Here is a 27,149-nt window from a genome sequence, read left to right on the forward strand (position 1 = left end):
AGATACTTTATTAATCCCTCTAATAGATTTATGTTGCTGTATATCATTATAAAGGGAAGGCTGGTTCAGATGACTGCAGTCATTGGTATGAATCCTGTCTGTATTAATGTCTCTGTGTCTCTCAGTGCCGTCGGAGATGCCCGGGGGCTTCGCCACTCAGGGCTGGTTGATCGGACTGATCAGCGCCATCGTGCTGCTGGTGCTGATCCTGCTCATCCTCTGCCTCATCAAACGCAGCAAGGGAGGCAAATACGCAGGTACGACCTGACCTCCCATTAACTCTAGATACACACAACACACACAACTACACAGGTTAGACACACACACACACACACACACACACACACTCATAATATACACAACCCAACAACACACTGACATACACAACTACACAGGTTAGACACACACACACATATACACAACCCAACAACACACTCATAATATACACAACCCAAGTACACACTGACATACACAACTACACAGGTTAGACAGACACACACATAATATACCACTAATACAGAATTAAAGTTGTTGTTGTTGTTGTTAAAGTTGTTATTGTTGTTGTGGTTGTTGTTGTTGTTAAAGTTGTTGTTGTTGTTGTTGTTGTTAAAGTTGTTGTTGTTGTTGTTGTTGTGGTGGTGGTGGTGGTGGTTGTTGTTAAAGTTGTTGTTGTTGTGGTTGTTGTTGTTGTTGTTGTTGTTGTTGTTGTTGTTGTTGTTAAAGTTGTTGTTGTTGTTTTCCAGTGAAGGACAAAGAAGAGAAGGAGGTGGATTCTGAAGCTCGGCCAATGAAAGATGAGACCTTCGGAGAGTACAGGTACGTTGTTTCTTTACCTTAAAGCATGAACACATGAATCATGAAACCAAACTGCATCATGGTTTAATATTATCTTCGCTACGTTGCCGAGGGTAATCAAAAGTGAGGAATAATATTAATATATATATATAGAGATGTGTATATCGTCAGTAGAAGGTTTTAACTTGTGGAACAGTTTTGACATAGAATTTAAAATGTGTAGTTAACAAATATAAAGGGTTCTCCTGATGATTTGGGAAGTTATGTATAGATCTTCTGCTTGGGTTTGTAAGAAATGGTTATCGCTCTGCGCGCCATCATTTCAAAATGACTATTTATTATTTACGTGTCATGTACAGTTTTGTTATTTTATCAAGTTGTGCCTTTATTTTGGAATGAACTCTCATCTAACTGACACTTTATTTTGCACTAATGTCTTAACTGCATGCTTCATTAGACCTTTAGCTCTAACACTCGCTGCTTTCTTCCTTCCTTCCTTAACGCTGTGCCTGCAGATCTCTGGAGAGGTGAGGAAGTTGACCTGTGACTGCATGTTTCTCTTCTCGTGCCTGCTGCTTACTGGGTTGGGATGTGTTTATTAAACTACTCTGTGGCAGAAGGAACCAGGCTTTTATTTAAAACTTCTAACACATTCATTCCATCAGCACAACAACAGTCATTCATAGTTCACTCTGAATTCAAAGTATGAAGTAACAAAATACTCAAATAAAGTACAAACTGTACTGTATTCCTGTTCCACCACCTGTCTTGGCAGCTCTGACTTTTATCTGATCTTTGGCTATTGGAGTTTCATCAGAGACTCTGTGTTGATGTGTGAGTGAGTGTGTGTGTGTGTGTGTGTGTGTGTGTGTGTGTGTGTGTGTGTGTGTGTGTGTGTGTGTGTGTGTGTGTCTGGGCCCTATCTTGCAACCAGCGCGGCGCAAACCGACCGTGTTTCTCTGTCATGTTTCTCTGTCGTGTTTCTCTGTGTCATGTTTCTCTGTGTCATGTTTCTCTGTCGTGTTTCTCTGTCGTGTTTCTCTGTGTCGTGTTTCTCTGTGTCGTGTTTCTCTGTGTCATGTTTCTCTCTGACTGTGTTTCTCTGTGAGCGTGTTTCTCTCTGACTGTTTCTCTGTGTCATGTTTCTCTGTGTCGTGTTTCTCTGTGTCGTGTTTCTCTGTGTCGTGTTTCTCTGTGTCATGTTTCTCTCTGACTGTGTTTCTCTGTGAGCGTGTTTCTCTCTGACTGTTTCTCTTTGTCATGTTTCTCTGTGTCATGTTTCTCTGTGTCGTGTTTCTCTGTGTCATGTTTCTCTCTGACTGTTTCTCTGTGTCATGTTTCTCTGTGTCGTGTTTCTCTGTGTCGTGTTTCTCTGTGTCGTGTTTCTCCGTGTCATGTTTCTCTGTGTCGTGTTTCTCTGTGTCATGTTTCTCTGTGTCGTGTTTCTCTGTCGTGTTTCTCTGTGTCGTGTTTCTCCATGTCATGTTTCTCTGTGTCATGTTTCTCTGTGTCGTGTTCCTCTGTGTCGTGTTTTCTGTGTCGTGTTTCTCTGTGTCGTGTTTCTCTGTGTCATGTTTCTCTGTGTCATGTTTCTCTCTGACCGTGTTTCTCTCTGACTGTGTTCCTCTGTGTCGTGTTTCTCTGTGTCGTGTTTCTCTGTGTCGTGTTTCTCTGTGTCATGTTTCTCTGTGTCATGTTTCTCTCTCTGTCGTGTTTCAGCGATGTGGATGAGAAGCGCTCGGACAGCCAGCCGTCTCTGTGCGTCGAGAGCAAGCTGGGCAGCGACGACTCTCTGGCGGAGTACGGAGACAGCGTGGACATCCAGTTCAACGAGGATGGCTCCTTCATCGGCCAGTACAGTGGCCGTGGGCCCGTTCCCCACGGCAACGAGAGCTCCGGCCCCGCCTCTCCCGTCACCACTGTCCCGCCTCCGCCCATTGCTCCGTCCATGTCAAGCATCCTCAACCGGCCCAGCTAGACACACACACACACACCACACATGTATTACACACACACTCATTACACACACAGACACACACTGCCTGCAACAAAACACACTGTCTGAATACATTCCACAGGTTTATGCAGTGACGATGTTTACAGGATGTCTCAGCTTTTCTACTCAGAGTTTATACACACACACACACACACACACACACACAGACACACACAGACACACACAGACACACACACACACACACACACACACACACACACACACACTCTTCGAGGACGGAGGACGGGAGCACCAGCTGTTTGAACTGGTTAGAGCAGAACAGCAGAAACGAGTTCTTACGTAAAGATCAGTCGCTTAATTAATCTGTAAGTAACTTAATAAATAAGTAACTGACAGTAACTTTCAGTTACTTACTAAATAACTATGTAACTGCTGGGTAACACAGAACACTTCCTGCTTTGAGAATAAAAATGCAACGTGTTTGGAGCTAAAAGTTAAGAGCAAAACATCAGTGGGTAATACGTGACGATGAAGTGGATATTAATAAACGTTATTAAGCGTTATGACGGATCTTTGGCTGAAAGCTGAAGCTGCCGTTATTGGACAATGATGCAGATGTTACCTGGTAAGGCTTTAGTTACTGATTCTGACTTTGTTCAGCTAACAGCAGTCAACTTTATGTAAGAGAGAGTTCTTCATCACGATGTCACGCTGTTTCAGATCACAGTTTAAAATATTTAACGTTATTAATCCCTAGTTGGACAAGTTTCTGCTGGCATAGCGCCGCCCGGTGGTTATAGAAGGTAACTGCTCGGCTGGTCCATGAAACCACTAAAGCCCAGTTCAGACCATAGATCAACAAAACTTGCAACAACTTGCAAGTCTCCGGTCTGCAGCATTCTGAAAGCTGCCAGCTTCCACCAAGGAGACGAGACAAGACGGTGTATCATCTCCACAGAAACCACATCGTTTGGGGACTCGAGTCGAGCTGAGACGGGCCGGTTCAGACCGCTGCAACATTTCCTGCAACCTTCTGAAGCGCTTTTGTCTCTTAGCGAATCTTTGGTCTGAACTGGACTTCTCACACACAGCTGGTGAATCCGTCCAGAGAGGGAGATGATAGCTGATGAAGAGTGAGGAAGTTCATCTTGTCTGACCAAATGTCTTGTACAAACATTTATTCTGTTTAATGAACACATCTAAAGTCCTACTCGTTGTTTTTATATCAGCATCAACACTGTCAGTTATATGTTTTATGTCTCCGCTCACCACTCTGTCTTTGTGTTTTTGTGTCTTTGTCTAACAAGTGTTTGTGTCCATGTGCATGTGTCTGGGGATGATCTATTTATTGCTGCCAGAGCGGCTCCCAAACCATGCATGCCCTCCCAGAGGAGAAGAGCATCCTTCAGTTATTATTCAGCGTCTGACTGTTACTGTGTGTGTGTGTGTGTGTGTGTGTGTGTGTGTGTGTGTGTGTGTGTGTCCATGCACTCCATCTCTGCTCTGTAACTGCAGCGATGGGAGATCTGTTGCCTTAAGACAGTCCAGTCCTCTCCTTCGTCTTTCTGTCCATCCGTCCATCAATCATCCATTTCTCTTCCCAATCTATGGTGGCCCTGAGGGCTCATTGCAAAGCAAACACATGCACACACATGCACACACACGCAAACATGCAAAAACGTGCACTGACATGCACAAACATGCACACACATGCACACAGGGAACAGAGACAGTTTAAATAATCTGATTGCTTGATTCATATACTGGCAAATATTATCTGAATTGTAAATGGAAAACCCCTACTCTGGAAGTACATTTCCTGGCTAAAGATGTCAGGCTTTGTCCGTCACTGTCCACTCTCTGTGTGTAGCTTTCATGACACACACACACACACACACACACACACACACACACACACACACACACACACACACACACACACAAACACACACACACACACGCATGCATAAAGTGGAGGATGATGGAACCCACATGGCGGGCCGGTCCTCTGTAGCAGAACCATGTGGGACATTTTGAAGCTGAGGACAGGAAGACAGAATCTGACGGATTGTTCTCTGAATGTAAATAGAACCGTGAGATTGTCTTTTTTTTATTTCCAGCGCTTCTTTTCTATGATGATCAGATTGTGATTGTTTTTATTGTCTGTTGCTCCAACGTCTCACTTCCAACGTGTCAGAAACCGACGCTTGGTCAGGTGGTCTTTAGTCTCAGACACGGGGGGGGGGGTACGCTAGCGTTAGCTGGTAACTTAAAGGGAAAGTCTGCAGATGTTCTGTTCTGCTGTACATGCAGATGAATGTCTGCAGTACCTGGAGGGCTGTGTTTATCCGCCGGTAAATCTTCGCTGGATGACTCGCTTCAGAAGGGTTGAAAGTCAGAAACTTTCCCTCTTTAGCATTTAGCTTAGCATGGCGCCATAGCAACCATAAACAACACTTGCTCTAGCTGTTTCCTTTTTCCTGTTTGGGGCTGGAGCTCCCTCCAGCCCCAAACCATTGGTTGTTGACAATGTTCACGTGATTTAACTTCAGAGTTAGGATAATATCAAACCCGTTTGATTTAGTCTGAGCGTCCAGACAGGAGAAACGCTGACTGGGACTGAGTTTATGACCTTACACCAAACAACGGAGACAACGGGAGACCCCCCGACTCTAGCAAGACTCTCAGGGTTTCATTCCCAGATTATTGGACATTAGTCCAAGACATTAGTCTAAGACAGAGGAGTCACTTGGAGAGGAGTTTGGTGTAAGGTCCCCCCATACAGACGCTACAGGAAGATCTGAGCGTGGGTATCTGACGCTGCGAGACACTGACCCTGAGTCAGTCTGAGACAAGTTGGGAGAGAGAATGAGTTGGTTGCTCTGACTGATTTTGTATCATACACCCCCTCCATTGTCTCCTTTAGGTTTACTCGTGTGTTACTTAGCAGCAGAGACATTTAAAGACTAGAACCATAGAAATCCCCCCCTCCCCTTCATCGCGTTTCTTTAGAGTGCTTATAGATGCAGCAGATAATATTGATTATTAAAGTCATGTCATGAATGTTTAAACATTTATACTCGAGGCTGTTTTAATGGACCCGTGATGAAATCAATATTTAGAGGGTTTATTTTTGGGGCTCCGCTGTGCTGACAAACTCAATCTGATGAATGATGTGAAGCAGGAACTTCTCGTGTGTTTAGACGCTGAAGTTTGCTTTTAATGTTTGTGGAGCAGCAGCTCTCATGTTGCTGTTTATTTCCTGTTTCATTACCGCCAACAAATACCATAAAAACACCAAAACCAACAACGTGTTAGTCCGTCTCTCAACACTGTCTGTCTGTCTGTCTGTCTGTCTGTCTGTGTCGCAGCATTCTTTTATACATATATAAAAACTCAACATAAAAACTAGTAAAGACACAAATGTGGGCATAAATAATAGCAGCAGTGCTTTTCTCAGTGAGGATGATACGATCAGTTAATTAATTTGTATCACAGGGTGGCTGTGTGTGTGTGTGTGTGTGTGTGTGTGTGTGTGTGTGTATGGGGGGGGGGGGGGGGGGGGGCTAATGTTGTAGCTGCTTGTTGCGTTGTGCGCTGTTCTGTATCGGACAAACTAACCCAGACTGTCAACTAACTAATAAACATGGACTACGCATACCCTGAACCTTTTGTTTCTGTGTTTCTATCTCTGTGAGGACCAGTCTGAGTTTTAGTTCAGACCAAAGATTCCTGATGAGATGAGTGTAAACTTTAGTCTCCGGTCAGCAGCATTCTGAAAGCTGCCAGTTTCCACCAATGAGAAGAGACGGTGTATCATCTGCATAGAAACAACCATGTGTACTTCCGTTTCATGTTAGCTTATTAGCATTTATTATCATGTTAGCATCTGTTAGCATATGTTAGCATAAGAACAATATTTACTTATAGAACCCTTTAACAGATAAAGCCTGGTTTTGATGACACATGTCTTCCATTATCTCTTGCCTTGCTTAACATTTAATATTGTATGCAGCGTTTTCTTTTACGGGGTGCAAATGTTCCACCAAACAACCTTCCACCGTCCTGAGACTATTTAGCAGAACCACCGTCGCTGCATCCAGAGCTTAGCGCCGCCCAGGACCATTGTGATTGGTTTAAAGATAGAGCTGGCTGGAAGTTTACTCAGGGAAGTATCCGGGTTGAGACACCTAATGTGTGAGGAGAAGGAATGCAGTGGAGCAGGAAACTGTCTCTCTCTCACCCTGAACTGTGTGTTTCATCTGGGACCTTACAAAGCTCTTTATGTCTTATTTCTATGTTTTATCTCTTGGTTTGTTGTGGTATTATAATCTAAAACCCTTCAAACATGCAGCCCTTTACGTTAATCTGACAGAGATGGGGACTCAGACTTCAGACTCAAGATGCGGGACTGATAAATAATCTTTATTATTAGGAAACGTCTGATGAGCTGAATGTTATTCCCCTCCCTGCATAACCTTTAACCTACCTACTTAACATGTAATACAACAACAGCAAACGAGTCTGAACTGAACACGTTATGTCTTGTTGTCTTTAGAGGGAGTGGCCCTTTAAGTTTTGCATCCTAAACACACACACACACACACACACACACGCACACACACACACACACACACGCAGCATCAGTGATGATGCAAGAAGCCTCCAGAGAACAGAGAGGATGATGGGAACTGTTGGAGCCATTTGTTGTCAGACAGGAAAAGCTGAATGTAACGACGGTTGAACCCGAAGGACGCGCGTGTGTGTGTGTGTGTGTGTGTGTGTGTGTGTGTGTGTGTGTGTGTACTAACCCGGAGGCAGCACACTGAGGACGAGGAACAAACATTTGAAGGACACTGAGCTGCACCGACCAGTAGACACACAAAGTGGTTTGGAGGATGAGTGGAGATGGGATGGAGGTGAAGGGAGGCGCGAGGAGGACACTCCGGTTCCAGCGTCCGCACGGTGAGTGACAGCGACACACACGCACACACACACACACGTCCATGTTAAACCAGCAGCGTAGTTATGTAACAGGCTAAAAACATGCACGTGCCTCTGAGAGTGTAGGAGCTGCCAATATGGACAGTTTGTGCCACAGCGTGGAGGTGTTGGGTGTCCTGCAGATTTCAGAGAGCTGAAGGACACATGGAGGGGGGGGTGGAGGGTTATTTTGGGAGAGAAAGGGGAGAGGAGAGGGGAGATGAGAGGGGAGAGCAGAGAGTCTTATGTTGAATTTCTGCCTGAAGAAACAAATGGAGTCCAAGAAGAGCATGCCAACGGTGTGGTGCCGCGCGCGGTGTGACAGCACAGGTGAGGTTCTGGCAGCTGAAAGATCTCTCACACTCACACTCACACACACACACACACACACACACACTGGAGGATGACTCAGTCAACACTTTCTGAACAGCTCTGGTTCTGGAAGTGTTTTTCCCTGTTCAGTATCTCCGTTGACGTTTCATTAAATGTTGACATAAAGAGTTTTAAGCCTGTAACTAACCCGACCAGCTACGAGATGATGGCATTTTTCAGACACATCGGACACATCAAGAGAAAATTAACTGTGTCCAGACGTGTTTCTGTCTCAGGATCACACTTTTCCCAGATCTGCAAAACAGAGAAGCTAACGGCAGCTAACGGCAGCTAATGGCAGCTAAGGCCCTAACTACACTAATGTTTCTGATTTAGCTGAGTTGATATCTAATGTTAGCAACAGAAATATATTTGGATACATTATACAAATATAAGTTTTCATCATCCACGCGACGTTCACTACACTTTTAAACGAGGCTCCACCCATTTAGGAGACAGGACGTGTGGAGTGTTTCATAGCATTGGAGCAGCGAATAATGTGCAATCTAGTAGCTAAAAACATCCGATTTAAGCATTTCAAAGGAATCAGAATCAGTTTTATTGGCCAAGTATACTTACATACACAAGGAATTTGACTTCGGTAGGTGTTAACTCTATACGTTCAACAAATAGACATGTAGTAGTAACATACTGTACAATAGAGACAACAATATACATATAGGCACATATCAACATAATATACAAAAAAAAATTTAAACAAATAAGACATAATATCAAGACAAGTGCATATGGAGTGGGATGTAGAGTGCAAAAAGTAATGCATATTGGAATGATAAGTATGTAATGTGTAGAGAAGAGGGTGAGTGGCCAAAGTGGGGATGACCCCACTTATCCTTCAGTAGAGTGATGGCAGAGGGAAAGAAGCTGTTCTTATGTCTGGATGTTTTTGTGTGCAGGGATCTGTAGCACCTGCCAGAGGGGAGGAGGTTATTGAGAGTGTGTGCAGGATGTGTGGGGTCTTTGGTGAAGTTCTCTGCCCGGTTCCTGGTCCTACCAGTGTACAAGTCCTGGAGGGAGGGCAGGGGGGCACCAATAATTTATGCAGCTGTCCGAATTGTGTGTTGTCGTCTGTGTTTGTCCTGTTTTGTGGCTGCCCCAAACCAAACGGTGATGGGTGTGCAGAGGATGGATTAAATGGCAGCAGTGTAGAAGATGGCCAAGAGCTCTTGTGGTAGGCCATGTTTCCGCAGTTGCCGTAGGAAGTACATCCTCTGCTGAGCCTTTTTAAGGATGGCGTTGATGTTGGACCCCTACTTCTCCTGGGAAATGATGGAGCCCAGAAACTTCAATGAGTCCACATTTGACACTGGGCTATTGGATATTGTGAGAGGGGGGGGGCAGCACTGTGGGGTGCTTCCTAAAGTCCACCACCATCTCCACAGTCTTTAGAGTGTTTAGCTCTAGGTTGTGTTGACTGCACCAGAGCACCAACTTATCAACCTCTTGCTGATATGCAGACTCATCCCCATCCTGGATGAGCCCCATGACAGTGGTGTTGTCTGCAAATTTTAAGAGTTTGACAGCTGGGTCCTTGGAGGTACAGTCATTTGTGTAGAGAGAGAAGAGCAGTGGGGAAAGGACACACCCCTGTGGTGCACCAGTGCTGCTTGTCCGTTTTCCAGATGTGACATCTCTCACCCGCACATGCTGGAGATCCACTGACAGAAGGCAGGAGATACAGTGAGCTGAGAGAGTTTGGTGGTGAGGATTTCAGGTATGATAGTGTTGAATGCCAAGCTGAAGTCCACAAACAAGATCCTGACGTAGGTCCTTGGCTGGTCAAGGTGTTGCAGGATGAAGTGCAGCCCCATGTTCACTGCATCATCCACTGACCTGTTTGCCCTGTAGGCAAACTGCCGGGGGTCCAGCTGGTGATCTGTGATGTTTTTGAGGTGGGTCAGAGACAGCACCAGGCGTTCAAAGGACTTCATGGCGACTGAAGTCAAGGCCACAGGTCTATAGTCATTCAGTCCAGTGATGGAGGGTTTCTTGGGGACTGGGATGATGGTGGAGCTTTTGAAGCATGAGGGGACTTCAAACAGCTCTAGTGATCTGTTGAATATTTGTGTGAAGATTGATGCTAACTGGACAGCACAGGCCCTGAGACAGGAGAGTGTTACACCATCAGGGCCTGGTGCTTTACAGACATTTTGCCTCTATTTTCACCTTCGTAACATACAAAAATTAGGAACATTCTGTCGCAAAACGATGCTGAAAAACTAGTCCATGCATTCGTTACTTCCAGGCTGGACTACTGTAATTCCTTATTATCAGGATGCTCAAATAAAACCCTCAAGACCCTCCAGCTGGTCCAGAATGCTGCAGCATGTGTTCTGACAAAAACTAAGAAAAGAGATCATATTTCTCCTGTATTAGCTTCTCTCCATTGGCTTCCTGTAAAATCCAGGATTGAATTTAAAATCCTTCTCCTGACCTACAAAGCTCTAAATGGTCAAGCACCATCATATCTTGAAGAACTCGTAGTACCTTATTGTCCCACTAGAGCACTGCACTCCCATAATACAGTGTTACTTGTGGTTCCTAGAGTCTCTAAAAGTAGAATGGGAGCCAGAGCCTTCAGCTACCAGGCTCCTCTCCTGTGGAACCAGCTCCCAGTCTGGGTTCAGGAGCAGACACCATCACCACATTTAAGAGTAAATTTAAGATTAGATAACTCTTGTTATGATTTGATACTATAACTAACATTGAATTGAATGATATGAGTGTGGATTGAGTATCGGGGGGGGGGGGTAGCCAGGTGAGTGGTGGGGGCTGCAGTTGGTCTGGAGCGGGGGAGGGGTGTGAGTGTTTCCCTCTCAAACCTGCAGTAGAAGGCATTCAGGCCATTGTTAGCCTCAGCAGTGGGGGATGGTCTCTTATACAGTAGCTGGTGATGTCTTGAAGGCCTCTCCACAGTGCTGCAGCGTCATTGACACACAGACACACACACAGAGTACAGAGGTTTCAAGTCATGTCACAGACACAAAGCCTCTTGAAGAATCCTCTGGAGAAAACCTGGGGGCCGAAAAGCCGGCTGAGCGAACGTAGAGGCTGTGAGTACACACACACACCCGATACACACACACTTGACACACACACACACACACACACACACACACACATATACACACACACACACACATAGAAAGCTGCCTGTTGTTGGCCTGCCTTCGGTCTCTATCCAGCAGTTCGAGTTGAGGCTTGAGCACTAACGGAGGCATCAGGCAATTCAAGAGAAAACAAGTAAATTCATTTTCATTTATAGTGTCAGATCCTAGCAGGAGTTATCTCAGGACACTTTACAAATACAGTAGGTCTAGACCTACTGAGACACAATTCCCCCCAAGAGCAAGCATTGGTTAGCAGGACGGTTTCTGCAGAGAGACCGCTGGGCTGTTCACCCCGAAGTTCACCACCACACCACACTCTCTTCAACCTCATGATACGATCTGCAGCTCTTTCACTTCATTCATCCTTTCTGTGTCAGATGTTAAAGGATGGTGCTTCAACTATAAACATAAAAAACTAATTTAAGTAAAACTCAGTCTACAAGTAGTTCCAGAAGTATTGTCAGCAGAAAGTACTCGTTCTTCAGTAGAGTGTCTCTGGCAGAAAATGGTGAAAAATGTTTTCCAAAAGCCTGAGATGACGTCCTCAAAAGTCTTGTTTTGTCCACAACTCAAAGATATTCAGTTTCCTGTCCTAGAGAGAAGAAACTAGAAAATATTCACATTTAACAAGCTGACATCACACAAGTTTACCTGAGGGTGGGGGGGGGTCTCTTACTGTACAGCTGATGATGTCTTGAAGGCCTCTCCACAATGCTGCAGAGTCGTTGGCCGAAAACAGTTTTTTCAACTTTTCAGAGTAGCTCCCTTTAGCTGCTCTGATCTCCTTGGTCAGTGTGTTTCTGAGTGTGTTGTACAGAGTCTGGTCTCCGTTGCTGTAGGCCTCCTCCTTGGCCTGGCGGAGTTGGCTCAGTCTTGCAGTGAACCATGGTTTATTGTTGTTGAAGATGTGGAAAGTCTTTGTTGGCACACACACTCCTTCACAAAAACTAATGTAGGATGTCACAGTGTCAGTAAGTTCGTCCAGGTCACCTGTGACTTCTTCAAAAACACTCCAGTCTGTACAGTCTCGCAGCTCCTCCATCACTTCATTTGTCCACTTCTTCACTGTTCTGATTGCAGGCGAAGAAATATTTTAGACAAGTTAGCTGTTAGTAAGCTAATAGCTATGTGTCAGCAAGCTAAGATACTAGTAAACATAATACTATAGCTTTCTGATTTATTTACATTCCACTATAACACAAGCTGCATCCTGTCAAAATGCTTTAGCTTAACTTACAGATATAGATATATTTAGCCTAAAATTGACGTTTGGATATTTGACTTGGACGTAACATTAGCTTAGTGTCTCTCCATTCTCTCTGCTGATTCCTCACATCTGTTTCCACTTTTGTCTTCCTAAAACCTCAGTTTCTGGGGTCGGCAGTTTCTAAAAACTTAAGTTCTGGTTCTTGACCCTGTTGATAGTGAATATCAGCACACAGCAGCTTCTAGACATGTTTCTGTTGTTGTCTAGCAGACGGAATAAAGAGGAGGAAACCTTCAGGCTATACAAGTCAACGGAGAGAGGAGAGATGTTTCCCCTCTCGGTGGGGGCAACATTTCCATCGTGACAGCGAGATGGACCAATCAGAGATGTCGCTGTTACGCTTAGGATTGTGGGTAGTGTAGTACTTCTCCTTGACAGGGCTCAAACCAGGTTGACTTCAGACGGAACAGAAACCTTCGGTCAGTCTACCTCGGATGGTTTCTTTAATATTGTCTGAAATGTATATGATGCATCGGATTTCATAAGATGTGCCCTTTTGATTAAAACTTTGAACTTGTAAAGTAACTAATAAATGTAGTGACCTAAACATATATTGTGGTTAAAACTATAAAGTAGCATGAAATGGAAATACTCAAAGTACCTCAGAAATGTACTTTAGTATTTGAGTAAATGTATTAAGGTAACATCACCAAAACACACACACACACACACACACACACACACACACACACACACACACACATTGGTGGTGGTTTGTCAGGTGACACACTTCCTGTGTGCAGGGGCAAAGTTCAGAGCTGTTATTGGTGGATCATTGTGGGACAGTCAGGTGATTGACAGGTCATCGATCAATCAGAGACACTCCAGCAGATGAGCTGATGACTAACTCCTCCCCCGCTGAACTCTGGGAGAAAGTTTAAAAAACCTGTTTACTCACCTGGAGGCAGCGTTATGTTTCCTAGGATGGTGAAGAAAAGTCCCGCCCTCCTCTACCTCTGATTGGCTACTTCTCGCTGCCTTGGTTAGGGTAAGAATACCAGGGAGAGCCAATCAGAGGCAGAGGACAGGCGGGACAAGCCTTCACCATCCTAGGAAAGACAAACTCGCCACCTCGATAGATCCTCTTTCTGTCCTGTTGTCACACACAAACAAACACAGAGTTCAGAGATTAAACACACACAAACACACAGACAGACACACACACACACACACACACACACAGACACACAGAGCACAGAGGTTTCACACACACTCGGACAGTTGGCAGTTGAAGTCATGTCACAGACACAAAGACTCACGCAGAATCCTCTGGAGAAAACCTGGGGGCCGAAAAGCCGGCTGAGCCAACGCAGAGGGTGTGAGTACACACACACACCCGATACACACACACACACACACACACACACACACACCTGACACACATAGAAAGCTGCCTGTTGTTGGCCTGCCTTCGGTCTCTATCCAGCAGTTCGAGTTGAGCCTTGAGCACTAATGGAGGCATCAGGCAATTCGAGAGAAAACAAGTAAATTCATTTTCATTTATAGTGTCAGATCCTAGCAGGAGTTATCTCAGGACACTTTACAAATACAGTAGGTCTAGAGCACACAGAGACACAACAATTCCCCCCAAGAGCAAGCATTGGTTAGCAGGACGGTTTCTGCAGAGAGACCGCTGGGCTGTTCACCCCGAAGTTCACCACCACACCACACTCTCTTCAACCTCATGATACGATCTGCAGCTCTTTCACTTCATTCATCCTTTCTGTGTCAGATGTTAAAGGATGGTGCTTCAACTATAAACATAACAAAAATAATTTAAGTAAAAATCAGATTACAAGTAGTTCCAGAAGTATTGTCAGCAGAAAGTACTCGTTCTTCAGTAGAGTGTCTCTGGCAGAAAATGGTGAAAAATGTTTTCCAAAAGCCTGAGATGACGTCCTCAAAAGTCTTGTTTTGTCCACAACTCAAAGATATTCAGTTGACTGTCCCAGAGGAGAGAAGAAACTAGAAAATATTCACATTTAAAGCCTAACTTTCCACAAAATGCAACCTAGGTTCTTTTTGTGAATGTACCCGAGTCAAACTTTGTTTAAAAGCATAATTAGGATGGAAGCACCACTTTTAAGATTTACTGTACTCTCGTTTTGGCAAGAATTACTCTTTAACAAGCTGACATCACACGTTTACCTTTTACATAAAAAAATATTCAAAATGATTAATCGATTATCTAAATACTTGGAGATTAATTTAATAGTTGACAACTAATCCATTCATCTTTGCAGCTATTGACCACATACAGACCAAATGTACTTTGGATGCAGCAGCTTTTCCTATACAAACAACTTCTGCTTTAACCTTTTCACGGCTGTGGACTTCTGTGTGACTTTCAATAAAAGTTCCATATACTCTTCTACTATTAATACTGTTAAAGAGAGATATCATTTAGATTAATATAGTCTTCTATTGGGGAGTTTACCGATCCAAACAGCATGCACACAGAGATCTCAACTTTAACACAACTTAATTTATTATGACTAAAATAAAAGAAGACAGAATGGAAATACATTAGAAGTTAGATAAAAGTGATTGACTCTCTCGTAAAAGATAAAATACGTCTCTTTGTGTGTGAATCACATTCATCCTTCCTGTTCTATGTAGGCATTGGTTGGCCAGGGGGAAGCAAATTGTTTGTTTGTTTGTTTGTGTGTGTGTGTGTGTGTGTGTGTGTGTGTGTGTGTGTGTGTGTGTGTGTGTGTGTGTGTGTGTGTGTGTGTGTGTGTGTGTGTGTGTGTGTGTGTGTTTGTACGTTTCAGCAACGGTGCCCCAGTTCACCAACTCCCCGACCATGATCGTGATGGTGGGGCTCCCAGCCAGAGGGAAAACCTACATCTCTAAGAAGCTCACCAGATACCTGAACTGGATCGGAGTGACCACTAAAGGTATCACATGGCGGTGTTACACTGAAACTCATACTCGCCACCTCAAACCATTTAGTGATCAAACTGAACGTTTGGTCTCAATGCTTCAGCTGTAAAATATTTTAATGTTTAACAAATCTTCTTTCCCTAACCCTGTCCTTATATTACAGAAATAAACTGTTAAACTTTTGAAACAAACATTTGATTTAGCAAAAATGTGGGTTGAATATGGTTGAAGCTGCTCTGTTGTATATTGCCTATCTCATCCATCGTATCCATCATACATCCATCATACATCCATCATACATCCATCATACATCTATCATACATCCATCATACATCCATCATACATCCATCATACATCCATCATACATCTATCATACATATATCATACATCTATCATACATATATCATACATCTATCATACATCTATCATACATATATCATACATCTATCATACATATATCATACATCTATCATACATCTATCATACATCCATCATACATCTATCATACATCTATCATACATATATCATACATCTATCATACATATATCATACATCTATCATACATCCATCATACATCCATCATACATCTATCATACATCCATCATACATCTATCATACATCTATTATACATATATCATACATCCATCATACATCCATCATACATCTATCATACATCCATCATACATCCATCATACATCTATCATACATCCATCATACATCCATCATACATCTATCATACATCCATCATACATCTATCATACATCTATCATACATCCATCATACATCCATCATACATCTATCATACATCCATCATACATCCATCATACATCTATCATACATCTATCATACATCTATCATACATCTATCATACATCCATCATACATCCATCATACATCCATCATACATCTATCATACATCTATCATACATCTATCATACATCTATCATACATCCATCATACATCTATCATACATCTATCATACATCTATCATACATCCATCATACATCCATCATACATCCATCATACATCTATCATACATCCATCATACATCCATCATACATCCATCATACATCCATCATACATCTATCATACATCCATCATACATCTATCATACATCCATCATACATCCATCATACATCAATCGTATCCATTGTAACACCAGAACACCACTCGCTTCCAACAAACAAATGTCTCTTTCCCAGTGTTCAACGTCGGGCAGTACAGAAGAGATGCCACTCGTTCCTACAACAGCTTTGAGTTCTTCAGACCCGACAACACAGAGGCCATGAAGATACGCAAGTATGAAGCTTCAGTTTCACTTCAGCCTGCTGCCAGCTGTGTGCCACTTTATATAAAGCAGTTAAATATGTGTGAAAGTGTTTTTGAAGTATTGCATTAATGTTGTTTTCTGTTTCTGTGCTCAGGGCGTGTGCCGTTGCTGCCCTGAAAGATGTGTGTGACTACTTCACCAGAGAGCTGGGCCAGGTCGTGGTGAGTCAAAGCCAACGTTAACGATGTAAGGCGGCTATAATCTGAAAACTGTAGGAGAAGGAACAGTGAGAAACACACACGCCATGGGAATAGTGGACTCTGCTACTAACACAAAAGACTATCATATATACATACTGGATGTAAATACTAGGGTTGGGTACCGAAAACCTGTGTTAATATGGTACCAGTGCCTAAATTACCGGTATACTGGACTAGCAATGCAAATCTCAATGCCTTATTTCGGTGCCTCTTAAATGCCTGCACGGCCCTCAGACGTAGATGCAACAAAAGCATCGCTGCATGTGACGCTAGTTAACATTACACTTGACAGCAGGTAATGTTAGCTTACCATTAGCTAGGAGCTGGATGAAACATGTTAAAATGCTGATAGGTAAATAGCGTAAAGTGTGACTGTATTTCACTGTAGAGGACTCCAACACCGGAACGAAAGTTATTGTAAGATACCTTTTTCCCATCTAGTGGTTGCTTTTGTCATTTAACAGCAATTTACTGGTGAAATAAGCTATTGCAGTAGCTGTTTGTCTCTAAAAGTCCGATCGATGATCAGACCGAGTTCTTCTTGTTTTTAACGAGCTGCCTGCCTTTATGTTCCTGAGCCCCTTGCTTGTTTCAGCTTAATGTGCCTCAGGCAGAAATAAACAATAAAAAAGACCTGCAACCTGCTGTTTTTTTTAAATCAAAAAAGGTAGCGTGGGTCGCCTCTGTCTGATCGGACCAGTCTGGATCTGACAGGGAACTAAAAACCCTTAGGTCCATAAGTTGCTCATGTGTCTGTCTGTTAGGTTTTTGATGCCACCAACACCACAGCCGAGCGCAGAGAGGTCATCCTCAGCTTTGCCAAAGAAAACGGCTACAAGGTCAGTTGTTGTTCACAGTGTTACAAACCTGAACATGACCCTAATCTAACCTAACCCTACTCTAATCTCTCTTCTTCTTTTCTCACCTGTCCAGGTTTTCTTTGTGGAGTCTATATGTGACGATCCAGAAATCATCGCTCAGAACATTAAAGTAAGTCTGTATTATCAATCGTTACTTTCTCTTCCCTCTTTTCCTGTTTTCAGTTTAGCTGAAGCAGTTTGGTTCAGTTATTTCAGTAGTCTTTGTGTAGTTCATCCAGCGTTTTTGGGTTATACAATCTGGAGAGGTGTTGGATTTCATTGGTCTGGACAGAGAGTGAAATATGTTTACCAATTTAAAAAGCTTTGTGTAAATGTACATTAGTCTTGATTTATAAAGTTCGTATTCCAAGAGTTCCTCTAGGTAAACACCAGGGGCCTCATTTATAAAACCTGTTACGCAAGAAAATGTTGCGTGAAGCAGGGTGAAATTTGTCGTTGCAACATTCCTCGCAAAAGTCGGGATTTATAAAGAATTTCCATGCGTAAAAAATGTGCGTGTGATCGTGCGTAAGCTCCCAAGGTTTTGTAAACTGCGTTTTAGTGAACTCCGATGGTATCCCCGTTTTCCGAACCTAACCCAGTTTCTGTTTTCCTGAACCCAACAATCCCGTTCTTTCCAAGCTGACCCAGAGCCGGTCACGGCGCCCGGCGAGGGGCTGCCAGCAACGGGGAGAGGCAGGGGATCCTCCCACACCGCGCAGTGGACACTAAAGGAGACTTTAGTGTCAAATAGGATGACAAAGGCACCTGACCAAATGTCCGTATTTTACGAGATGGGAGTGAGAATCTGTTGATGTGAGCACACACTCACACTCAAAATTTTAATAATAAAGACATATTATGCTATTTATTATTTCTTCAAACTCAAACTCATTGGCCTTGGCTCATTTTCTATGAAGAACATAACAAATAACTTATTTTCAATGACATGGTATAGCCCCCTACACATAACTATTACATATGAGGTGTTCGGGTCTACTGGACTGTGTCTGTGTCTGTGTGTGTGTCTGTGTGTGTGTCTGTGCGTCTCTGTGTGTGTCTGTGCGTCTGTATGTGTGCGTGTCTGATTGTAGGTGTCTGTGTGTGGGAATGTTGTGTTTCTGCACCTGCTATTCCCACACAGTTACAAAATTGTTACATTTTAAGCCTTGTTTTCTCACAAAAACGAAAATGATCATATGATCGTACAGAATTGTTACATTCCAAGCACTTTCACCTGTTCTGATTAAGTTCTAAGAAACAAGCACCAATAATGATCAAAAATCTTGTTTCTATTTTCTACCTTTTTAATAATTGAATTTCCTTGTTTTCTCACAAAAAATGAAAATGATCATAAGATCGGAAATGTGATCTCACAGGGGTAAATGGCAAATATGAACCATAAATGATGTATATATCATTGGTAATTGAGCTAAATCTGTTAAGTATTATGGCTGTGTAACAAACATATGAACACCACACAAGGGTTAAGGCCTCCAAACAGAATTTAGTTTGGATGTTCTACCTTTATTAGGAGCCTCGATCTCATAATCACTGAATCGTGTTTTTTCAACATGGATTAACATGGACCTTATTAGGACAAATATGGGACGACCTTGGGAGGAGCGTGAGGCTCGTGCACGACCGCATAAGGTAACGCACGTCTGTATTTATAACAAGAAAAGTGCATACCGGTGTGCGCCGCAAGGTGTTATAAATCAGAATTTAGTTTTTGTGTACGAAAATTTGGACTTTTTCTCACGAAATCTTTCAGAATAGAATCTACGCACAGTTTTATAAATGAGGCCCCTGGACCACTTCTGAGTATAAACCTGGGGCCTCATTTATGAAACTTAAAAAAAAAAATTTAACGTGTGAGTGTGTGCTCACATCAACAGATTCTCACTCCCATCTCGTAAAATACGGACGTTTGGTCAGGTGCCTTTGTCGTTCTTAATGACACTAAAGTCTCCTTTAGTGTCCGCTGCACGGTGTGGGAGGATCCCCTGCCTCTCCCCGTTGCTGGCAGCCCCTCGCCGGGCGCCGCGGCGCTCTGGGTCAGCTTGGAAAGAACAGGATTATTGGGTTCAGGAATACAAAAACTGGGTTGGGTTCGGAAAACGGGGATACCATCGGAGTTCACTAAAACGCAGTTTACAAAACCTTGGGAGCTTACGCACGATCACATGCATGGTCAAAAGGTTGCAGAAAACTGAGCACATTTTTACGCATCGAAATTCTTTATAAATCCCGACTTTTGTGAGGAATGTTGCGACGGCAAATTTCACCCTGCTTCACGCAACTTTTTCTTATGTAACAGGTTTTATAAATGAGGCCCCTGGTGTTGTTGTGTCCTCTAATGTTGGACATGAATGAATGTAGTTTTCTGTCTTGCTCACACTCTTTAGTCTCGTTATCTAATTTATCTCTCTCTCTCTCTCTCTCTCTCTCTCTCTCTCTCTCTGCCTCTCTCTCCCTCTCTCTCTCCTCTCTATCTCTCTCTCTCCCTCTCTCCCTCTCTCTCTCTCTCTCTCTCTCTCTCTCTCTCTCTCTCTCTCTCTCTGAAAACAGCAAGTGAAGCTGAGTAGTCCGGACTACGTGGACTGTGACAAAGAGGAGGCTGTGGCCGACTTTCTGAAGAGGATTGAATGTTACAAGCTGACCTACGTCCCACTGGATGACAACAGGGACAGGTGAGACACTGTTCCTGTTAACTTACTTATTATATATATATATATATATATATATATATATATATATATATATATATATATATATATATATATATATATATATATATATCTACAAACTGAATCATGAATGTGGGAGATGTTGAAAGAAGATGACTTCAGTCTGAGCTGTGTCTTCTGGTCTTTCCGCAGGAACTTGTCGTACATTAAGATCTTTAACGTGGGCAGCAGGTACCTGGTGAACCGGGTCCAGGACCACATCCAGAGTCGGATTGTCTACTACCTGATGAATATCCACGTCACCCCGAGATCCATCTTCCTGTGTCGCCACGGAGAGAGCGAGCTCAACCTAGTGGGTCGTATCGGAGGTGACTCTGGGCTGTCACCTCGTGGGGCAAAGGTCTGTGGATAGATTCAAGATTCAAGATTCAAAAATCCTTTTTAAGTTAAAAAGAAAGTAAAAACAGAAGAAAAAGCTCACAAGTGAGCAAGAGCTGTTGCAACAGGCTGCCCCCCTCAACGGCGCCATCTTGTCTGTATCTTCCTGTCTGTATCTGTCTGTAATCTCATGTCCTGTCTGTCTGTCTGTCTGTCTGTCTCTCTGTCTGTCTGTCTGTCTGTCTATGTGTCTGTCTGTCTGTCTGTCTGTCTGTGGATATATATGATTTATACTTCCTGTATTCTTCTGTCTGTATTCTAATGTCCTGTGTGTCGGTCAGTTTGGCAGTTCTTTGGGCGCCTACATGCGTGGTCAGTGCATCAGCGACCTGAAGGTTTGGACGAGCCACATGAAGAGGACGATCCAGACCGCTGAGGCTCTGGGAGTCCCGTACGAACAGTGGAAGGCCCTGAACGAGATCGACGCTGTGAGTTACTGTTCAAAGTTCAAAGATCTGTTGTATTACGAGAGAAAGAGTTCAGAGAATTCTGTTGTTGTACAAGAGGCTGAGAAAGAAGCTTTGTTCTGTTTGCAGGGTGTCTGTGAGGACATGACGTACGAGGAGATTCAGAAGAATTACCCGGAGGAGTTTGCACTGAGGGACCAGGACAAGTATCGTTACCGCTACCCCAAAGGAGAGGTGAGGAAGAAAAAAAGGGTTTCAAACGCTGTCCTTCTGCCTGACTTTATTTCCCAGTATTTTGTTTGTTTGGGTGTTGAAACTGTAAAAGATTTCCCAACCAGCCTCTCACTACTGTGTCCCGGGACTCTTTGAGCAGCAGGTCTAACCTTACATTTGTATTCCTCCGTAAGGCTAGAGGAGTGAAAGGGCTCTGTTTCCATACAGGCCTGTGTGGTTAGGCATCTTGGTAGCCCCTAGCCAATTCCTCACAAGGGAGCTCATCAGCCTCTCCATTTTGCTGAAAAGGGAAATAGCAACCTCGTACATTGTCAGGCGCCGAATCAGACCGGGTAGCAACCGAAATTAGAGTCACCAAACGTTCAGCTTCCCTGGGAGAGTGGCGGTCATGCCAGTAAGTGTGTCCTCTTTCAGCTGTTGGATCTGCTTTGAGTCTTCGAAGTTTGCATAATACCAGTGCCCAAAGCTTTTGATTGGTTTCTCCATGACGGTTGTCGGTAGTTATTTTATTTTATTATTATTAGCTTTTTACAGGCAAGTCATTAAAAACAGGTTCTTATTTACAATGGCTGCCTGACAAGTGGCAAGGGAAGGAGGGCTAGAATACATACATACAGTTTAGAAATTACATAAAATACAATTTGAAATACTACACAAACAACAGTAAACACTTATAACAAGATTAGCTAACCCTAACCCTTCTCTCAGGGCATGGACCTCAGCCTGTAGAGCCTGTAGAGCCTGCAGCTGGTTGCTCTGGATGGGGGAGTGTTGGGTGAGATCCTCCATCACTCTGCAAAGGGCTAACCTCAGGACCTGGTTGTCTTCCTCCAGCTCCTTCATGGCCTGGTACAGCTTGTGGATTTCAGCCTTCTGCTGTAGGACCATACTGCTTGGCTCAACTGCTGGATGTTGTGAAGGCAGGTCAAGGTCTCTTCTTTGAAGTTTCCTTTCTTCTTCTTTTCTGCTACACTTGTCATTGACTGGAAGTGTTTGTAGAAATTATCGAGGCTATTTTCCAGGCTGCATGCCATGCAGGAGGATGATGGGTGAAGAAAAGCAGGTTGCTTTTGACCCTACAGTTTGCTTTCATGGTAAAATCTGCAATGATCCTCTCAGGTGAGTGCTGGAGGGCTTTTGTTTTGAAGGACTTACTATCTTTTAGGGGAGATACTGGATACTGGATCTCATATCCGTCAGTGTCCGTGGCCAAAGTGGCAGATCCAAATCTTTTACCGGTAATGTTAGATGGCTGATAGTGGGGCCGTCCTCCATTGCCGCATCCATTCACTCGGACCGACGGTAGGTCAACGTTACCAATTGATCCTTGTAACGTTGATTAGTGTTCGGTGTTTCGTGTCCAACCCAGTCTCATGCCAGTTCGTGAAATTGTCACGTTATTTTGATTTATTGATTCGTGTACAGGTCACGATTTTCTTGTTTATCTCGTGTACAGGTCACGATTTTCGAACGTTACCATTTCACGAACTGCCATGACACTGGGCTGCTCTGGGGGACGCAACAACGGGGAAATTAAACGCCACAATGGGGAAAATAAATGCCACACGCCAGTGACAACAACAGGACGGACCGCCACACGCGGCCACAACGGGGAAATTAGCTAAATGCCACATGCCGGCAACTACAACGGGAGGGACCGCCACACGGGGATGCGATCCCTGTGCGCAGGGACACGATCCGCGGTCTCTGTGGCACACAACAACGGGGACATGAAACGCCACAACAACGGTACGGTTGAGGTTAGGAAGAGAATAACTGGGAAAGGAACCGTCACCCGCAGTGAACTGCAACACGCCGGACGCGAACCCCAGTCTCCAGGGTGAAAGTCCTGTATTGTTTGACCCATCTACCACCCCGAAAGCTCAGGCACTTGCTCGTGCAGCGACTGGCAGCAAGGATCTGTGTCTGTGTGTTTGTTTGTTTGTCGTCCTAACCTTGAGTTTATTAGCCTCAATCTCAGCAACAAGCAGTATTGGCATGCGATAGTAAGCCTTTGTTTTCTATATTCACACTCACGCCGTTTGGTGAACCAAGATGGAATTTTGGGCTCTACTCCTGCTATGGCTGGCGGTTCAACCAGTTTGGAGTTTTGGTGACCTGTCGTCTCCACTTCACTCAATCAGGATCCAGTACCCCAGGGAGCTCCTTTTACGCTGGAGGCATGTCACGGACCCACTGACGGATTTATATTCACCGAGTTCGGACCCGGCACGGTCAATCGGACAACAGGGCCATGGATCACACTGTAAAACTAAAACCAGGAAGCGGGGGCGTAGAGGAGGCGTTCACCTCAGGGTGAAAAGCCACTCACTCTCGCGCATTTCCTTGCCGTCTATCATTCTTTCCCAATCCAGTCTCTGCGGAATAAAACTGATGAGCTTGAAGCACAGGCTTGTTACTCTCATGAGTTCAGAGATGCCTGCATTCTTGCGTTTACGGAGGCTTGGCGGTTGGATAGAGACTTGGACAGTGACCTAGGAATATGCGGGTTTGGGTCGCCCATTCAGCTGGACAGAGACGCAACAATTACCGGCAAGTCGATGGGTGAGGGGGTGTGTCTCTATGTGAATGAGCGCTGGTGTAAATCGGCCATTGTTAGAGATAAACTCTGCACTCCTGATGTTGAACTGCTCACGGTTTCACTTCGTCCTCACTACCTGCCCCGTGAGTTTCCCCAGCTGTTCGTCACTCTTGTATACATCTGTTTTAGTAGCCCCTCGGCTCTGAAACGGAGATACAAAAACTCTTTTATTCCTCGTTCCATTCAGGCACTAAACTCAGCTAAGAGGAGGTGATAGCCCTTGCTTATATTAATTACCCCTATATTTATTTATTTATCTTTATTATTATTTATTGTAGGAGTTTTTGTAGTTTTTTTACTTTCATTATGTTTCCAACACAACTCTGCTACTATTCATTCTTAACTCAGGCTGAAGCTGCTGTTTTTAAGTTAATTGTTGTGTGGTTTGTGTTGTATATTGTTCATGTGATGTTTTCCTCCTGCACAGAAATTGCCCTTCTGGGACAAAGAATAAACTGAACTGAACTGAACCAACCTCCCTACGCGGATTTTCTGCTTTTCATACTCCCTACCGTTGTCGTGCTATGATCACGAAATATGCTTCCCATTTAAATACATTAAATTAAGATTCGTAATCACCACACGAAAAAAATGACAATCATGTCCTGTTCACGAATCAATAGATTCAATAACGTAACCATTTCACGAACTGCCGTGAGACTGGGCTGTTTGTGTCAATGTGTTTGTTTTTGGTCATAATGTTAACGTTACCGTAACAAGCTAGCAAACGTTAGCGTTCCGTTGGTGCTGTCAGTTGTCTTCTTTGTGTTCATATTTGAGGAAATAATGAACGGATTTTATTGGTCTTGGTCTCAAAAACATCCTCTCCGTTTTATGTTCTTCGTGTCAGGAGTTGAAATTGTAAATTGAACATTTCACCATGAAAGCACCGTAAATGTAGAAAGTATCTCAAGAGCTTGTCATTTTGTTGTGAAACAGTTCGGTAACCATGGCAACCCCTTGTCTAATTTATGTGTTCCTAATGTGAAGCTGTGTGTGTTTCCTTGAGATCTGGATCTTTTTTGAAAAGTCATTATCTTTGTCTTTTGAGTGTTTACTGCCAGGGCCCAGGTCTGGCAGTACTGCTCCAGCAGGTCCAGGTTCTGCTGTAAGCCCTGTTCTGTAGGGGACAACAGAACCAGGTCATCTGCATAGAGCAGGAACTTGATCTCAGAGTCGTGTAGAGTGAGACCAGGTGCTGCTGATGTCTCTAGGATGGTGGTCAGCTGGTTAATATAGATGTTGAATAGAGTGGGACTCAAACAGCAGCCCTGTCTCACTCCACGCTTCTGACAGAAGAATGTTGTTCTTTTGTTGCCAATTTTAATACTGCACTTATTGTTAGTGTACATTGATTTAATGATGTCATATGTTTTACCCCCTACACCAGATTCAATAACTTTGTAGAATAGACCACTGTGCCAAATAGAGTCAAATGCCTTTTTGAAATCTATGAAACATGCAAAGATTTTGTTATTGTTTTGGTGAACATGTTTGTCTATCAGGGTGTGTAGGGTGTAAATATGATCTGAAGTACGGTGTTTTGGTACAAATCCAATTTGACTTTTACTCAAGGTATTGTGTTTGGTAAGGAAGTTTATGAGTCTGGAGTTGATGATGCTACAAAGGAGCTTCCCCAGATTACTGTTCACACAGATGCCTCTGTAATTATTTGGGTCAGATTTATCTCCAGATGTGTATATTGGTGTGATGAGACCATGATTCCAGATGTCAGGGAGGTAACCTACATTCAGAATCAAATTAAAGAGTTTCAGAACGGCCAATTGGAATTGTGGGCTGGTGTATTTCAGCATCTCGTTCATGATGTCATCGAGCCCGCTGGCTTTTTTGGGTTTTAGTGCCTGGAGTTTGTCTCTTAGTTCCTGTTCATTAATGGGGGCGTCGAGAGGATTCTGGTTGTCTTTTACAGTCAATTCTAGTTCATTCAGTTTAGTTATAATTTGGTTTTGATTTGGGTCTGGGTTCCTTGGTAGTAGCTCATAGAGTGTTTCAAAATGTCTCCATTCTGTATCGCCAATTCTACAGGTTTGGATTTTTTAAGTTTTTTCCATTTTTCCCAGAATTGATTTGTGTTAATGGACTCCTCAATTAATGTCAGTTGTTTGTGTGTGTGTGTGTGTGTGTGTGTGTGTGTGTGTGTTGTGCTTTTTTGATTCTGAGTGTACGTTTGTAGTGTTTAAGTGTGGCACAGTAAAGAAGGCGTAAGTCTACATTTCCTGGATCTCTGTGTTTTTGGTTAGATAATCTCTTAACATTTTGTCTAATTTCTTTACATTCTTTGTCAAACCAATTATCATCTTTGGGATTCTTAGGTTTATTTTTGGATAATTTCAATTGTGATTTTTTTGCAGTTTGCATGATGATGTGATTGACATGTCTGACTGCATTATTTAGGCCTTCTTGACTGTGTACATATGTGGTGTCCAGAAAGGTATCTAGTAGTGTTTGAATTTCGGTTGAGCTGATTGCTTTCTGGAACTCTTCTGTGCTGTTTTCGGCCCATCTGTATGATTTTCTGATGTTAAACAGCTTACTGAGCTGTGGGGGGGTGGTGTTGTTGGTCACTGACCTTCTGAGAAACAGTAATTTGGCTGTGGTCAGACAGAGGGGTCAATGGTTTAACTGTGAATGCACTGAGAGAGAAAGGGTCTAAATCTGTTAACATGTAATCAACGGTGCTGTTGCCAAGAGGTGAGCAAAAAGTATTTCTACCTAAAGAGTCTCCTCGTAACCTACCGTTGACGATGTACAGACCCAGGCTTTGACAGAGCTGCAGTAACTCTCTGCCGTTCTTATTGGTCTGGGCGTCAGAGTTGGAAAGAGGAAGGTTAGTTCTGTTTTGTGGATAGTTGTGTCCAAATATATGACTGTTACCTAGCTCTATGTTGTAGTCAGGGAGAGAGCCAGTACGTGCGTTCAGGTCTCCACAGATTAGCACACTTCCCTGGGCCTGGAAGCTGCAGATCTGCTAATGGAG

General features: G+C 43.5%; 2 protein-coding genes across 10 annotated transcripts in view; both read left to right on the forward strand.

Moving 5' to 3' along the window:
• The window catches only part of l1camb (L1 cell adhesion molecule, paralog b), a 62,260-nt gene extending 59,285 nt beyond the window's left edge, over nt 1-2,975 (forward strand). For 2 of the 4 annotated variants that reach the window (XM_031313977.2, XM_031313979.2), the window contains 4 exons: nt 126-257; nt 744-816; nt 1,311-1,322; nt 2,515-2,975. In XM_031313977.2, coding sequence (XP_031169837.1) covers nt 126-257; nt 744-816; nt 1,311-1,322; nt 2,515-2,773 — 476 coding nt within the window. In that variant the 3' untranslated portion in view covers nt 2,774-2,975. The remainder of the gene's footprint in view (nt 1-125; nt 258-743; nt 817-1,310; nt 1,323-2,514) is intronic. The other 2 variants (XM_031313978.2, XM_031313980.2) reach the window with 1 other exon arrangement.
• Nucleotides 2,976-7,451: 4,476 nt separating this feature from the next.
• LOC116060428 (6-phosphofructo-2-kinase/fructose-2,6-bisphosphatase-like) overlaps nt 7,452-27,149 on the forward strand; it is a 28,574-nt gene continuing 8,876 nt past the window's right edge. Inside the window, exons 1-10 of one of the 6 annotated variants that reach the window (XM_031313986.2) lie at nt 7,452-7,717; nt 15,280-15,405; nt 16,593-16,689; nt 16,815-16,881; nt 17,685-17,759; nt 17,854-17,910; nt 20,352-20,473; nt 20,663-20,870; nt 21,190-21,336; nt 21,445-21,549. In XM_031313986.2, coding sequence (XP_031169846.1) covers nt 7,651-7,717; nt 15,280-15,405; nt 16,593-16,689; nt 16,815-16,881; nt 17,685-17,759; nt 17,854-17,910; nt 20,352-20,473; nt 20,663-20,870; nt 21,190-21,336; nt 21,445-21,549 — 1,071 coding nt within the window. In that variant the 5' untranslated portion in view covers nt 7,452-7,650. Of the gene's footprint in view, nt 7,718-7,950; nt 8,066-11,081; nt 11,182-13,619; nt 13,824-15,279; nt 15,406-16,592; nt 16,690-16,814; nt 16,882-17,684; nt 17,760-17,853; nt 17,911-20,351; nt 20,474-20,662; nt 20,871-21,189; nt 21,337-21,444; nt 21,550-27,149 lie in introns of those variants that run through there. The other 5 variants (XM_031313981.2, XM_031313984.2, XM_031313983.2 and 2 more) reach the window with 5 other exon arrangements.

The sequence above is a fragment of the Sander lucioperca genome, chromosome 12 (assembly GCF_008315115.2).
Source record: "Sander lucioperca isolate FBNREF2018 chromosome 12, SLUC_FBN_1.2, whole genome shotgun sequence".
NCBI classification, from domain to species: Eukaryota; Metazoa; Chordata; class Actinopteri; order Perciformes; family Percidae; genus Sander; species Sander lucioperca.